Genomic DNA, 16,517 nt, shown 5'->3' with positions numbered 1-16,517 from the left:
AGGCATGATGGTGTGTGCCTATCCTAGCCAGGTAGCTGAGAGGCCAAGGCAGGAAAGTGGCTTGAGCCCAGGAGTTCAAGGTTACAGTGAGCTGTGATCATGCCACCCACTGCAGCCTATGCAACAGAGACCATATCTCTAAAGAAACAGAAACTTTATTTAAACTATTTTGGTTATTTGGTCATGACCTTGGCTGTCTTTGTCAGAAGTCATGGGAAATACTGGAAGTTTTCATTTGGTTAAGGTGTGGGGTTAATGTTGGAACTGGCTCTGCTCTTCCAGGTTTGTTGAATGTACAGAGTGCGGAAGAAAGATGCATCAGATCTGTGTCCTTCACCATGAGATCATCTGGCCCGCTGGGTAAGGCTTACATTGTTACTTTCTCTGGAATTTTTCGTTATCATGAATATTAACAAGTTTTTTTATTCTATGCAATGACTGTATTATATCTTCAAAGTCACTATCTTTAAATTGTTTTCTTTGGCCTCGATAATTAACAGTTCACTTTTTTAAAATTAAGTAACCTAGTATCCAAAAATAGATTTTTATCTTATTTTTATGCATTCTTTTTAGCCATATAAATATATTCTGCTGGATTTTTTAAATTATATTGTAGTTATTACACATCCAAAGTAAATGCTTTTGGCCAGGCAAGCTGGCTTACGCCTGTAATCCCAGCACTTTGGGAGGCTGAGGTGGGTGGATCACCTGAGGTCAGGGGTTCCAGACCAGCCTGACCAATATGGCAGAACTTCGTCTCTACTGAAAATAGAAAAATTAGCCTGGCGTGGTGGTGCACGCCTGTAATCCAGCTACTTGGGAGGGAGGCAGAGGCAAGAGAATCACTTGAACCTGGGAGTGGGAGGTTGCAGTGAGCTAAGATCACGCCACTGCATTCCAGCCTGGGTGACAGAGTGAGACTCTGTCTCGAAGCAAAAAGTAAATGCTTTTATTCAGGCATCTAGAAACTAGGATCATGCTGCTAATGGCATACCAAGTGGTCTGGCCCTGGTAAGTGTCACCTTTTGGTTAGGGCAGGGACAGCAAGTTATAAGGCTGTAGTCATAGTGTAATTGCCTAGTAAAAGGGAGGGGCTATCGCTCTGTACAAGAGGAACTAATCCCAGCCATGTTCCAAAGGAAGTGGGTATATGGGACATCCAGTGCCTCTCATTAGGATGGGATCTCCATGTCTTCTGCTCTGTTCTTGGACTGATTGTTGTTCCTGATTTGGAGGTTACAAGAAAGGGCAGGCTAATTGACACATTTCACTTTTCTTTTTTTCACTGTTATTTTCACATAGAAAATAACACTAAGGAAAATAGGTGATGGTTTAGTGGATACTTTATCTTCAGCGTGACTTGTCTTTTAAGTGTGCGTTTTTAGTGCTTTCCTTACAGACTTTGTAAGAATGATTAAGAGACTTCTCGTGGTTCTTCCAATTTAGGATCAGTCAGCTGAATGAAAATAATCTGTTATTACTGTGTTAAGCTTCCTTTTTCTTAAAAGTAATTTATGTTCATTATAAAATTTGAATAGTATGACAATTTATGAAGTAAAAAGTGACAGTCTTCTTTCTTCCCACCCAGATTCCTCGCCACAGGAATAACACTCTTTTGTACATAGAATCATACATTTTCTTTTCTTTTTTTGAGATGGAGTTTCACTCTTGTTGCCCAGGCTGGAGTGCAATGGTGCAATCTGGGCTCACCACAACCTCCGCCTCCCAGGTTCAAGCAGTTCTCCTGCCTCAACCTCCCTAGTACCTGGGATTACAGGCATGTGCCACCACGCCTGACCCAGCTAATTTTGTATTTTTAGTAGAGACGAGGTTTCTCCATGTTGGTCAGGCTGGTCTTGAACTCCTGACCTCAGGTGATCTGCCTGTCTTGGCCTCCCAAAGTGCTGAGATTACAAGCATGAGCCACTGCGCCCAGCACATTTTCTTGATTTATGTGTATTTAATTTTTGTATCTTGTTATAGGTCATAGACTTTTTTTTTTTTTTTTTTTTTTTTTTTTTGAGTATCACTTTCATGGCCCAGGCTGGAGTGCAGTGGTGCGATCTCAGCTCACTGCAACCTCCGCCTCCTGGGTTCAAGCAATTCTTCTGCTTCAGCCTCCCAAGTAGCTGGGATTACAGGCACGTACCACCATGCTCGACTAATTCTTGTATTTTTATTAGAGACAGGTTTTCATTATGTTGTCGGGGTGGTCAACTCCTGGCCTCAAATGATCCACCCACCTCGGCCTCCCAAAGTACTGGGATTACAGGCATGAGGCACCACACCCAGCTGGTCATAGACACTTATGTATATCTGTTGCATTTTTAATGGATGCATAGTATTCTGTAATATACTATAATCCATTTATTTACTTGGTTGGTGAACAAATTTATACAAGAAACTCTACTTAGCGACACATATCATGTGCATCTGCAGTAACTGAAACTATTGGTTCTACTCTCAAAATGTACATTCCAACTAGTAGCATATAGGGAATGTCACCACTTAGGTTTTGCCAGTGTGGTTGGGGAAAAAAATCCTACCTTGATTTGTGATCCTTGATCATCTTTTCATGTGTAAGCCAATTTATATGCCCTTCATGTCTGTTGCTTGTTTTTCAGTTACCTTTTTTGTTCTTACTGGTTTCTAAAAGCTCTTTGTATATTAGTTTTATTACCTCTTCGCTAGAAGTTTAGAAATACTTCCGCTAGATTTGAATTTTAACTTTTTGTTAATATAAATTTAATGGTTTCTTTAAGTTGTGTAAGCAAAGTTTTGGTTTACATTTAGATTCGTCTGTGATGGCTGTTTAAAGAAAAGTGCACGAACTAGGAAAGAAAATAAGTTTTCTGCTAAAAGTAAGTTTTATTCTTAAAGGTAAATTTTGGCAAAACTTACCTGAAGCCTAGATAAGAAACCATTCAAAGTGAATTACTTTGTTTTTAATCACAGTAGTAATCAGAGTAAAAATAAAATAATTCTATAATCTCCTTATGAGTTGATCTGTAATATGCTTTTTGGTGTGAAATTTATTAGACCAAAGAAAAATTTCCAAGGAACGGATTTGTAGAATGCACAAGATATGTGTTTTTCCTGTTCTTATATTTTTCCCTATTTGAGGCATTTCATAAAGGAGGAATAAGGCGTGGAAATGATTGGCCAGAATTGCCGTCCCTCTGTTTGTTTATTTATTATTTTTTATTTTATTTTTTGAGAGTCTCGCTCTGTCACCCAGGCTGCAGTGCAGTGGCACGATCTCAACTTACTGCAACCTCCACCTCCCAGGTTCATGTGATTCTTCTGTCTCAGCCTCCAGTATAGCTGGGACTACAGGCATGTGCCTCCACACCCAGCTAATTTTTGTATTTTTAGTAGAGATGGGGTTTTGCCATGTTGGCCAGGCTGATCTCAAACTCCTGATCACAGGTGATCCACCCACCTTGGTCTCCCAAAGTACTGGGATTATAGGTGTGAGCCACCATACCCAGCCCCTCAGTTTACACCATTTATATGGGCTGCCTTTTGGCCGTATGTGATTCTTTTCTGTTGTGCCAGGAGGATGTCAAAAATTTTATCATATAAGTAATTAACACTAATAATCTAAATGTAGCATTTGATTTAGTTTTGGTGTGTTTTACTGATCTACAGATTACTTTGATTCTTGTAAGGTTTCTCAAAATGCCCAGTCTTTGTTACTTTAAAATAGTACTGCAATCTAGGTGAAGTACATAGAGATGTTCATTATATTTTATATATATATAGATAGATATTTATATAGATATATATATATATATATATGGTTGGTTGCTTTTTTTTTTTTTTTTTTTTTTTTTTTTTTTTTTGAGACGGAGTTTCGCTCTGTCTCCCAGGCTGGAGTGCAGTGGCCGGATCTCAGCTCACTGCAAGCTCCGCCTCCCAGGTTTACGCCATTCTCCTGCCTCAGCCTCCCGAGTAGCTGGGACTACAGGCGCCCGCCACCTCGCCCGGCTAGTTTTTTGTATTTTTTAGTAGAGACGGGGTTTCACGGTGTTCGCCAGGATGGTCTCGATCTCCTGACCTCGTGATCCACCCGTCTCGGCCTCCCAAAGTGCTGGGATTACAGGCTTGAGCCACCGCGCCTGGCCGTTGGTTGCATTTTGTTTTTGTTTTTTGGAAACAAGGTTTCACTGTGTTGTCCAGGCTGATCTTGAACTCCTGGATTCAAGCAATCCTCCCACCTCAGCCTCCCAAAGTGCAGGGATTAGGATTATAGGTGTGAGCCTTGTGTCCTGGCCATTGTTCTGTTTGTTTTTGTTTTTTGGGTTTTTTTTTCTTTTTTGAGACAGAGTCTCATTCTGACACCCATAGTGGCACAATCTCGGCTCACCGCAACCTCCGCCTCCCGGGTTCCAGCGATTCTCCTGCCTCAGCCTCCTGAGTAGCTGGGATTACAGGCGTGTGCCACCATGCCCGGCTAGTTCTTGTATTTTTAGTAGAGACAGGGTTTCAGCATGCTGGCCAGGCTGGTCTCGAACTTCTGACCTCAGGTGATCTGCCCGCCTCAGCCTCCCAAAGTGCTGGGATTACAGGTGTGAGCCACTGCAACCAGCCCCTGTTCTGTATTTTTATAAACTCTTCCAAAATTGGAAATTTTTCAAAATGAAAAGTTGGGGAAAATGACATTTAGAAATTATTGAGTACTGTGTCTGCTTTAACAGCACATATATTAAAATTAGAATGATACAGAGAAGATTAGCATGTTCCCTGCACTAATATGACATGCAAATCTGCAAAGTAGTGAATACTTAAATATGCTGTGATTTTTTAAAATTTCACCAAGTTACCCTGTTTGTATTGAAAAAAGTACAAATGAGATTTAAGGTTGAACCTTAAGACTAACAATAGTAAATCTGCACCTCAGTAACTTTTAACTTCTACATTCCTAGGGTTGCCATCTACCAGACTTGGCACCTTTCTAGAGAATCGTGTGAATGACTTTCTGAGGCGACAGAATCACCCTGAGTCAGGAGAGGTCACTGTTAGAGTAGTTCATGCTTCTGACAAAACCGTGGAAGTAAAACCAGGCATGAAAGCAAGGTATCTAGTCATTTCACTTTTCTTCTCTTGTGGATCCAAAATTGCTCATACGTGGTTACCATTGGTGATTGCAATCTGAATGAATTTATGTTGTGGTCCTCCCACTATCTCAATTGTATAGGTTTGTGGACAGTGGAGAGATGGCAGAATCCTTTCCATACCGAACCAAAGCCCTCTTTGCCTTTGAAGAAATTGATGGCGTTGACCTGTGCTTCTTTGGCATGCATGTTCAAGAGTATGGCTCTGACTGCCCTCCACCCAACCAGAGGTATGACTGGCTCACAGTGGCTAGCTCCGGATTTGTGTGGGAGTTCCAAATTATAATAGGCGGAAGAGTATAACAGGCAAGAAAATGTTGAGTGTGCTTGGTTTGGAAATGCAAAATCTCAAGTATACAATAATTGTAAAGTGAAACAGATTAAAAAGCAAACCCCCAAACAAAATAACTGCTTGATTCTGCTCTTCTGTGGCCATAATAATAAAGGATATGAATAGCAACCTGAAATGGGAATTTGGAAACAAACGTACTACTCTTCAGAAAATGAGCTTAAATCTGGATAATGTATAGGAATCACCAAATACTGATGGATGTGTATGTGCCAGGCACTGCTAGTTACTTCAAATAGAAGGAAACCACAGGCTCGCTGAACTTTCCTGAAGGGTTCACAGTGGAGTCGCCCACCTGCCTGTGATGAGTTTCATAAATAACGATGTGAGCAAAGAGCCTGGGAGAGTGAGAGAGAGTTATTAGGCACATGGAATAAATAACTCAGTAGATTTGACTTTTCTTTTTTTCTCTTCATTTTGTATAGGAGAGTATACATATCTTACCTCGATAGTGTTCATTTCTTCCGTCCTAAATGCTTGAGGACTGCAGTCTATCATGAAATCCTGATTGGATATTTAGAATATGTCAAGAAATTAGGGTAAGCATATTTTGATAAATTTTTTTTTATTAGGACATTCTGGTGAGATACAGGTTAAATTTGCAAATATGTAACTCTTTGCCTTTTTTTCCTCATTTTAGTTCTTACCTAACAAGTCTCTCAACTTTGTTAGAGCCCCTTCGAAGTTAATGTTGTCAGTAGGAGAGAAATGGATATGTTGACTCTATCACCTATCCAACATCAGTTTTGTTTTGTTCAGCTGAGCTATTGGGTCCAGTTTGCTTTGAAGTTTGATTTGTGCCTCTCATTTGAGGGCAGAATTTTAACTGCATTTGATCCTTTTATAACCTGGGTATCAAGACCAGAAACAGCTCTGGAAATACTTCTTACCTTTAGAGTATGTATGTCATTGGAAACATTCATTCCCTCATCTTGAAGACTGTTTCTCTGAATAGTGTGCCTTTTAATTTAGCTCTCTTGTTAAACGGGTCAATTTTCCTTCACAACGTAATCTTCATTTGGTCTTAACATGCAAACTTAGGGTTTTTGGATCCAGGGCTAAGTCATCTGCTTTCTGGCTGAGATTCACAACATCCCGCCATGGCCTCCAAAAATAAGTAGAGGCAGTATGAGATCCATTGTTTAAATTACTGTGAGTTATGCCTAATTTTGGTCTCACAATGTTAATCTCATGCTGGGTTATACACTGTGTTATCTTGGGAAAAATTATTGGTATCTATATCAACTCCACCTTGTGGTTTTAAAGTGTAGCCTTCTAGAATAGATGATCTTTTTTCCTTAATGTTCTCTTTGTATTGCTAGTTACACAACAGGGCATATTTGGGCATGTCCACCAAGTGAGGGAGATGATTATATCTTCCATTGCCATCCTCCTGACCAGAAGATACCCAAGCCCAAGCGACTGCAGGAATGGTACAAAAAAATGCTTGACAAGGCTGTATCAGAGCGTATTGTCCATGACTACAAGGTCAGTTGGGACATGGGGGCCAGGTGCTGACAGTAGATCTGGAAATACACTAATGTTGCTGCTCTGTATTCTGTCATTTAACTTTTTTTTTTTTTAAACAAAAGTCTTATTTGTTCTACCTCTTGCATGTAATTCCTAAAAATGCTAATTTGTTGCTTTTATTTTGTATATTCAAAATTTTCTAATGTAAGAAAAACCAGGTTTTGAAGAGTGGTAGATCAAGAAGATCAAGAGATCCCTGTTTTAAAAAACATGTAACCAAAATTTTATTTTTTTTTTTTTTAGGGGGGTACAGTTGGGGTATCGCCATGCTGCCCAGGCTGGACTTGAACTTTTGGCCTCAAGCAGTCCAAAGTGCTGGGATTACAGGCATGAGCCACTGTGCCTGGCCTTAAAATACATCTTTTTGTTTGTTTGGTTTGGGTTGGTTAGGGTTTTAGGGGTGGGGATGTTTTGTTTTCAGACAGGGTCACTCTCTGTCACCCAGGCTAGGGTACAGTGGCATGATATCTGCTCACTGCAACCTGTGCCTCCCAGGCTCAAGCCATCCTCCCACCTCAGCTTCCTGAGTTGCTGGGACTACAGGTGCACACCACCATACCTGGCTAATTTTTGTATATTTTTTGTAGAGACAGGATTTCACTATGTTGCCCAGGCTGGTCTCAAACTCCTGAGCTCAAGTGATCCACCCATCTCAGCCTCCCAAAGTGCTGGGATTACAGGCATGAGCCACCTCACCCAGCCAAAAATATGGTTTTTTTTTTTTTGTTTTTTGTTTTTGGACAGTTTCACTCTTGTTGCTCAGGCTGGAGTGCAACGGTACGATCTAGGCTCACTGCAATCTCTTATTTCCCAGGTTCAAGCGATTGTCCTACCTCAGCCTCCCGAGTAGCTGGAATTACAGGCATGCACCACTACACTGGGCTAATTTTTTGTATTTTTAGTGGAGATGGGGTTTCTCCATGTTGGTCAGGCTGGTCTCGAACTCCCAACCTCTGGTGATCTACGTGCCTCAGCCTCCCAAAGTGCTGGGATTACAGGTGTGAGCTACTGCACCTGGCCAAAAATATATTCTTTCTTAATACTATTTTAAACATTCATGAATATAGGCTGTCTCATGATACAGACTTGTCTTCCTCAATTTAGTAGTTCAACTAAATAAAGAAGTTTTCCTAAGCTGCCCAGCGAATCATTCTGCAGCAGATACTGTTTCCAGTATTTGTAGTTTTGGGCATTTTGAACAAAGCTATCAATAAAAGCTGCTGAAATTCCAAAGATGGGTGTGAGGAGGGCATGCCTCACACCACATACTCTGTGGTAAGGGCCATGGCTTGCATGATGGTGCTACCACCCTGACATCGATCCTCGCAGAATAATTGCCACTTGATTATATAAAGGCAGATAAGCTCCCTGCTTTTGTGGGTAGAAGAAATAGAAAACCAGAAATACTGACTTTAGGCCAGGCCTTTTCACTGTTTTTCTAAATAGCTCCCTGGTTTATGGCTTAGGTATATAGTCTCTGCCAGCTTTCAAGACATTTTAAGCTTTCATGTTTCTTGTCAGCCATGATTCTTTATAATCAATGCTTTAAAAGAACATAGGAATTCCTATTTGTACATGCTTGTTTTCACAGGATATTTTTAAACAAGCTACTGAAGATAGATTAACAAGTGCAAAGGAATTGCCTTACTTCGAGGGTGATTTCTGGCCCAATGTTCTGGAAGAAAGCATTAAGGAACTGGAACAGGAGGAAGAAGAGAGAAAACGAGAAGAAAACACCAGCAATGAAAGCACAGATGTAAGGGCATTGAGTTTCCTTTGAAACTTCTATAATATTTAATCCAAAAGTGCATTTAAACTTTCTTTTTTTTTTTTTTTTTGAGACGGAGTCTCGCTCTGTCGCCCAGGCTAGAGTGCAGTGGCACAATCTCGGCTCACTGCAAGCTCCGACTCCCGGGTTCACGCCATTCTCCGGCCTCAGCCTCCCGATTAGCTGGGACTACAGGCGCCCGCCGCTGTGCCCGGCTAATTTTTTCTATTTTTAGTAGAGACGGGGTTTCACCATGGTCTCGATCTCCTGACCTTGTGATCCGCCCGCCTCGGCCTCCCAAAGTGCTGGGATTACAGGCGTGAGTCACCGCGCCCGGCCTAAACTTTCAATTGGGTTTTAAACCTCTCAGGTGTGAAAGAGCTCTTTAAGTTGGGCAAGAAATGTTGGCTTAGAAAGGTTACTAGGGTTCCGTTTCAGTGGTATTAAACTTTCAAAACATCAGACCCCATTTTAAAATGGTATCTCAGACTATGAGTAATGTGAAATGATAAAAGAAACTGAAGGAAATCCTGAAAAACTGATAACTTATGTGAAGGACTAGGTTATTAATATTATAGGCCTTGTGTGTCACATATCTCTGGCATATTTTCTCTCTTCTAAAACCACACACGCTCTTTTTAAATGTAAAAACCATTCTTAGCTATGCAAAACAGGCCTGAGCCAGAATTTACCTGTTATTACGGCTTAGTAACCTCACCAGTTACTTCCCTATAGCATATCTAGAATTACCTCCATTGAATTTAACTTACAAAAGGCTCCCTTAAATAGTTTAACAAACTCTTACAGCCTTATCGTTTAGTATTTGTGGGCTCATACATTTTAGAATGTGGGTGGAAGGAGATAAAACCAAGGTCTTCTGGCTCCCCATTTTGATACACTCTTCACTACCCCAAAGTGCCAACCCTTCCTTGTTCCCTAACTCCAATCTGGGATACATTCAATCTATAGGGTCTGTACATTCTGTGGCCTCTTCTAGGCAGAAAGCTAAAGGGCTGCCATTGCCTTAATGAAGGTTCACTGGGAGAAAATTAGTTCAAATAACAAAGGAGAAGGAATAAGTGAAGAGAACAGCTAGTAAAATAAGATACAAGCATAAGATTATGATACCTAGTTTCAAAGAATGGAGATATTCAATAGTGTTATTCCCAGATTACTTAACAAAAACCTTATTTTCTTGTCTCCTTTGTGCTACTCTGCAGGTGACCAAGGGAGACAGTAAAAATGCTAAAAAGAAGAATAATAAGAAAACCAGCAAAAATAAGAGCAGCCTAAGTAGGGGCAACAAGAAGAAACCTGGGATGCCCAATGTATCTAACGACCTCTCACAGAAACTATATGCCACCATGGAGAAGCATAAAGAGGTAAGATGCAGCCACCCACGCAGTTGGGGAAAAACAGCAAGATTTCTGGCCAGGCGTGGTGGATCACCTGAGGTCACGAGTTGAAGACCAGCCTGACCAACGTGGTGAAACCCTGTCTCTACTAAAAATACAAAAATTAGCCAGGTGTGGTGACAGGCACCAGTAATCCCAGCTACTCGGGAGGCAGAGGCAGGAGAATTGCTTGAACCCAGGAGGCGGAGGTTGCAGTGAGCCGAGATCGTGCCATTGCACTCCAGCCTGGGCAACGAGAGCGAAACTCCATCTCCAAAAAAAAAAAATGAATAAAATCACTGTTCGCTGGGCATGGTGGCTCATGCCTGTAATCCCAGCACTTTGGAGGTTGCCTCACTTAGGTAATGATTATTAACAATTAATAGTTACTAGCTATTTCAAGCAGTAAGTAATGCCACAGAATCCTAGGCAGTCGGGAAAAGCCCTTAGAATATATTGTAATAGGTTTGACTTAAATTGTGGACACATTCAATTTAGGTTGTAAATGTAGGTATTGGCCTGGTTGTAGGGTGGCAGAAGCAGCGAACATTGCTGGCCAGAGACACTGTGAGTGTGGCTGCCAGTGTGCACAGATGTTGAATAATCTGTTATCAATACAGCAGTTTCTCACAAGTTCCTAATTTCTTAAGGTGATGTTTTACATTTTGTTACTTTAATAGGCATTTATAGTTATATACTAATTAATGTCAAATACATAATAATACCAGCTTTTTATACCTTTTACACTAATGGTTATGAAAATTGATGGTTGTTAACGAGTTCTTTTCAAACTTCAGTGAACAAGAATTTTATTGCTTTGTCTACAAGGACTAAGATTTTTTATCCATTTCACTCCCTTTCAAACCTGTAGGAAAAGTTACACAGGAAAGTTGCACAGGGGACCTTCATGAGTCCAGGCCAGTTGTTTTTCATACTGTCTCCATATTTGGATTTGTCTGGTTTGTTGTAATTAGTTTGAGGGTAAACCATGGATTGCATCTTAAAGTAGACTGCCTTGGGGCAAAATGTCCACTGTGTGTGGTGCTCTACCTGACCTAGACCATTCTTACTCTGAAGGAGTTATTGAATAAGGGAGAAAAAATCACAGGATGTGCATTTCAGTTCTATTTATAGTCAGTCTCAAGATACCAAAAAGGTAAAGCAGGAAAAGAGAGCAGGAGGAGTATGGTAAAACTAACTCAGCATGGCCGGGCGCGGTGGCTCAAGCCTGTAATCCCAGCACTTTGGGAGGCCGAGACGGGCGGATCACGAGGTCAGGAGATCGAGACCATCCTGGCTAACACAGTGAAACCCCGTCTCTACTAAAAAAATACAAAAAAAAAAAACTAGCCGGGCGAGGTGGCAGGTGCCTGTAGTCCCAGCTACTTGGGAGGCTGAGGCAGAAGAATGGCGTAAACCCGGGAGGCGGAGCTTGCAGTGAGCCGAGATCTGGCCACTGCACTCCACCCTGGGTGACAGAGACACTGTCTCAAAAAAAAAAAAAAAAAAAAAAAACTAAGCATTCGCCAGTCTCATTGGTGCTTAGCCTGCTTTACCTGCTCACACCTGTAATCCCAGCACTCTGGGAGGCTGAAACAGGCAGATCACTTGAGCTCAGGAGTTTGAGACTAGCCTGGGTAACATGGTAAAACCTCGTCTCTACAAAAAATGCAGAAATTAGCCAGGCGTGGTGGTGTGGGCCTGTGGTCTCAGCTATTCAGGAAGCCAAGGTGGGATAATTGCTTGAGCCCAGGAGGCAGAGGTTGTAGTGAGCCAAGAGCACACCACTGCACTCCAGTCTGGGTGACAGACCGAGGCCCTGTCTCAAAAAAAGAGATTGTGTGTTTTGCAGGTCTTCTTTGTGATCCGCCTCATTGCTGGCCCTACTGCCAACTCCCTGCCTCCCATTGTTGATCCTGACCCTCTCATCCCCTGTGATCTGATGGATGGTCGGGATGCGTTTCTCACGCTGGCAAGAGACAAGCACCTGGAGTTCTCTTCACTCCGAAGAGCCCAGTGGTCCACCATGTGCATGCTGGTGGAGCTGCACACGCAGAGCCAGGACCGCTTTGTCTACACCTGCAATGAATGCAAGCACCATGTGGAGACACGCTGGCACTGTACTGTCTGTGAGGTAGGCACTGGGTTGTGGGAACAAGGAGGTGAGCTCTGCAGCGTTGTTCTGAGGGGCCATGCAGCCTCGTGTTGTATATAGGCCTGTGGGATGGCAGGGGCCTGGCCTTGTGTTTGCGAGGCAGAGCTGAAGAGGCTGGTTTTTGTTCTACAAAAGGGGCTTTTCCAGCCCAGAGAGTATCCAAAATACTTTTGAATGACTTAAATCTTGGAGAGTTTACCTGCACTTCCTGTTTTTTCTCTAGGATTATGACTTGTGTATCACCTGCTATAACACTAAAAACCATGACCACAAAATGGAGAAACTAGGTCTTGGCTTAGATGATGAGAGCAACAACCAGCAGGCTGCAGCCACCCAGAGCCCAGGCGATTCTCGCCGCCTGAGTATCCAGCGCTGCATCCAGTCTCTGGTCCATGCTTGCCAGTGTCGGAATGCCAATTGCTCCCTGCCATCCTGCCAGAAGATGAAGCGGGTTGTGCAGCATACCAAGGGTTGCAAACGGAAAACCAATGGCGGGTGCCCCATCTGCAAGCAGCTCATCGCCCTCTGCTGCTACCATGCCAAGCACTGCCAGGAGAACAAATGCCCAGTGCCGTTCTGCCTAAACATCAAGCAGAAGCTCCGGCAGCAGCAGCTGCAGCACCGACTACAACAGGCCCAAATGCTTCGCAGAAGGATGGCCAGCATGCAGCGGACTGGTGTGGTCGGGCAGCAACAGGGCCTCCCTTCCCCCACTCCTGCCACTCCAACGACACCAACTGGCCAACAGCCAACCACCCCACAGACGCCCCAGCCCACCTCTCAGCCTCAGCCTACCCCTCCCAATAGTATGCCACCCTACTTGCCCAGGACTCAAGCTGCTGGCCCTGTGTCCCAGGGTAAGGCAGCAGGCCAGGTGACCCCTCCAACCCCTCCTCAGACTGCTCAGCCACCCCTTCCAGGGCCCCCACCTGCAGCAGTGGAAATGGCAATGCAGATTCAGAGAGCAGCAGAGACGCAGCGCCAGATGGCCCACGTGCAAATTTTTCAAAGGCCAATCCAACATCAGATGCCCCCGATGACTCCCATGGCCCCCATGGGTATGAACCCACCTCCCATGACCAGAGGTCCCAGTGGGCATTTGGAGCCAGGGATGGGACCGACGGGGATGCAGCAACAGCCACCCTGGGGCCAAGGAGGATTGCCTCAGCCCCAGCAACTACAGTCTGGGATGCCAAGGCCAGCCATGATGTCAGTGGCCCAGCATGGTCAACCCTTGAACATGGCTCCACAACCAGGATTGGGCCAGGTAGGTGTGAGCCCACTCAAACCAGGCACTGTGTCTCAACAAGCCTTACAAAACCTTTTGCGGACTCTCAGGTCTCCCAGCTCTCCCCTACAGCAGCAACAGGTGCTTAGTATCCTTCACGCCAACCCCCAGCTGTTGGCTGCATTCATCAAGCAGCGGGCTGCCAAGTATGCCAACTCTAATCCACAACCCATCCCTGGGCAGCCTGGCATGCCCCAGGGGCAGCCAGGGCTGCAGCCACCTACCATGCCAGGTCAGCAGGGGGTCCACTCCAATCCAGCCATGCAGAACATGAATCCAATGCAGGCGGGCGTCCAGAGGGCTGGCCTGCCCCAGCAGCAACCCCAGCAGCAACTCCAGCCGCCCATGGGAGGGATGAGCCCCCAGTCTCAGCAGATGAACATGAACCACAACACCATGCCTTCACAATTCCGAGACATCTTGAGACGACAACAGATGATGCAACAGCAGCAGCAACAGGGAGCAGGGCCAGGAATAGGCCCAGGAATGGCTAACCATAACCAGTTCCAGCAACCCCAAGGAGTTGGCTACCCACCACAGCAGCAGCAGCGGATGCAACATCACATGCAACAGATGCAACAAGGAAATATGGGACAGATGGGCCAGCTCCCCCAGGCCTTGGGAGCAGAGGCAGGTGCCAGTCTACAGGCCTATCAGCAGCGACTCCTTCAGCAACAGATGGGATCTCCTGCTCAGCCCAACCCCATGAGCCCCCAGCAGCATATGCTCCCAAATCAGGCCCAGTCTCCACACCTACAAGGCCAGCAGATCCCTAATTCTCTCTCCAATCAAGTGCGCTCTCCGCAGCCTGTCCCTTCTCCACGGCCACAGTCCCAGCCCCCCCACTCCAGCCCTTCTCCAAGGATGCAGCCTCAGCCTTCTCCACACCACGTTTCCCCACAGACAAGTTCCCCGCATCCTGGACTGGTAGCTGCCCAGGCCAACCCCATGGAACAAGGGCATTTTGCCAGCCCGGACCAGAATTCAATGCTTTCTCAGCTTGCTAGCAATCCAGGCATGGCAAACCTCCATGGTGCAAGCGCCACAGACCTGGGACTCAGCACCGATAACTCAGACTTGAATTCAAACCTCTCACAGAGTACACTAGACATACACTAGAGACACCTTGTAGTATTTTGGGAGCAAAAATTATTTTCTCTTAAGACTTTTTGTACTGAAAACAATTTTTTTGAATCTTTCATAGCCTAAAAGACAATTTTCCTTGGAACATATAAGAACTGTGCAGTAGCCGTTTGTGGTTTAAAGCAAACATGCAAGATGAACCTGAGGGATGATAGAATACAAAGAATATATTTTTGTTATGGCTGGTTACCACCAGCCTTTTTTTTCCCCTTGTGTGTGTGGTTCAAGTGTGCACTGGGAGGAGGCTGAGGCCTGTGAAGCCAAACAATATGCTCCTGCCTTGCACCTCCAATAGGTTTTATTATTTTTTTTAAATTAATGAAAATATGTAATATTAATAGTTATTATTTACTGGTGCAGATGGTTGACATTTTTCCCTATTTTCCTCACTTTATGGAAGAGTTAAAACATTTCTAAAACCAGAGGACAAAAGGGGTTAATGTTACTTTAAAATTACATTCTATATATATATATAAATATATATAAATATATATTAAAATACCAATTTTTTTTCTCTGGGTGCAAAGATGTTCATTCTTTTAAAAAACGTTTAAAAAAAAAAAAAAAACTCCCTTTCTTCCCCTCAAGTCAACTTTTGTGCTCCAGAAAATTTTCTATTCTGTAAGTCTGAGCGTAAAACTTCAAGTATTAAAATAATTTGTACATGTAGAGAGAAAAATGACTTTTTCAAAAATATACAGGGGCAGCTGCCAAATTGATGTATTATATATTGTGGTTTCTGTTTCTTGAAAGAATTTTTTTCGTTATTTTTACATCTAACAAAGGAAAAAAATTAAAAAGAGGGTAAGAAACGATTCCGGTGGGATGATTTTAACATGCAAAATGTCCCTGGGGGTTTCTTTGCTTGCTTTCTTCTTCCTTACCCTACCCCCACTCACACACACACACACACACACACACACACACACTTTCTATAAAACTTGAAAATAGAGAGCAAAAACCCTCAACTGTTGTAAATCATGCAATTAAAGTTGATTACTTATAAATATGAACTTTGGATCACTGTATAGACTGTTAAATTTGATTTCTTATTACCTATTGTTAAATAAACTGTGTGAGACAGACACCCTGACTTTGTTTCACTTGATAACACATCTTTGTCTTGGTGTGCACCAGTTTAAGTGCCCGGTGCTTAGGATTCAGAGGAAAAAGTGAAAGCATTAGCTTATAGCCTCTTTACTACATACAGTTTTTCACAAGTAGATCTTGGTTAATTTGTCCAAAGTTCTGGGAAAAAGTACTGCAGGTACCAGCTAACAGTCAAGGTGGAAGTGATACCTACTTAACACCTTGATACAGGATCGCTTAAGGATGACCACATGGTCTTCTAATCACCATCTTACAGGGATGAGGAGGAGGACCTAAGACAACGGATCATACCTGCCTAAGTCCCAAGTAACTTCTTGAAAAAAACAAGACTTGCCAGGCACGGTGGCTCATGCCTATAATCCCAACACCTTGGGAGGCCAAGGCGGGCAGATCATGAGGACAGGAGTTCCAAGACCAGCCTTGCCAATATGGTGAAACCCCCATCTCTACTAAAAATGTAAAAATCAGCAGGGCATGGTGGCAGGCACCTGTAGCTACTTGGGAGGCTGAGGCAGGAGAATTTCTAGACTTCTGGAGGTGGAGGTTGCAGTGAGCCAAGGTCGCACCACTACAGCCTGAGCGACAGAGCAAGACTCCATCCTTTAAAAACAAAAAAAGAAGAAGCTAGGGGAACACTCCTGTTTAATAACTGCATACTAAGAA

At 43.5% G+C, this 16,517-nt stretch overlaps 1 protein-coding gene and 1 non-coding gene across 3 annotated transcripts in view; both read left to right on the top strand.

The window, feature by feature from the left end:
• Positions 1 to 15,831, top strand: part of EP300 (E1A binding protein p300) — a 91,197-nt gene extending 75,366 nt beyond the window's left edge. The window contains exons 21-30 of one of the 2 annotated variants that reach the window (XM_077948429.1): positions 283 to 360; positions 2,794 to 2,861; positions 4,929 to 5,079; positions 5,201 to 5,347; positions 5,892 to 6,005; positions 6,789 to 6,954; positions 8,588 to 8,752; positions 9,985 to 10,146; positions 12,011 to 12,292; positions 12,537 to 15,831. In XM_077948429.1, coding sequence (XP_077804555.1) covers positions 283 to 360; positions 2,794 to 2,861; positions 4,929 to 5,079; positions 5,201 to 5,347; positions 5,892 to 6,005; positions 6,789 to 6,954; positions 8,588 to 8,752; positions 9,985 to 10,146; positions 12,011 to 12,292; positions 12,537 to 14,720 — 3,517 coding nt within the window. In that variant the 3' untranslated portion in view covers positions 14,721 to 15,831. 2 annotated transcript variants of the gene reach the window in all.
• LOC114670631 (U6 spliceosomal RNA) lies at positions 4,689 to 4,791 on the top strand. The gene has a single exon (XR_003720333.1). It is a non-coding gene; the product is annotated as a U6 spliceosomal RNA (small nuclear RNA).
• Positions 15,832 to 16,517: the final 686 nt, after the last annotated feature.

Source organism: Macaca mulatta, chromosome 10, assembly GCF_049350105.2.
Source record: "Macaca mulatta isolate MMU2019108-1 chromosome 10, T2T-MMU8v2.0, whole genome shotgun sequence".
In the NCBI taxonomy this organism is placed as follows: Eukaryota; Metazoa; Chordata; class Mammalia; order Primates; family Cercopithecidae; genus Macaca; species Macaca mulatta.
The sequence above is the reverse complement of the archived record's forward strand: the minus strand, read 5'-3'. Positions and strand labels throughout refer to the sequence as shown.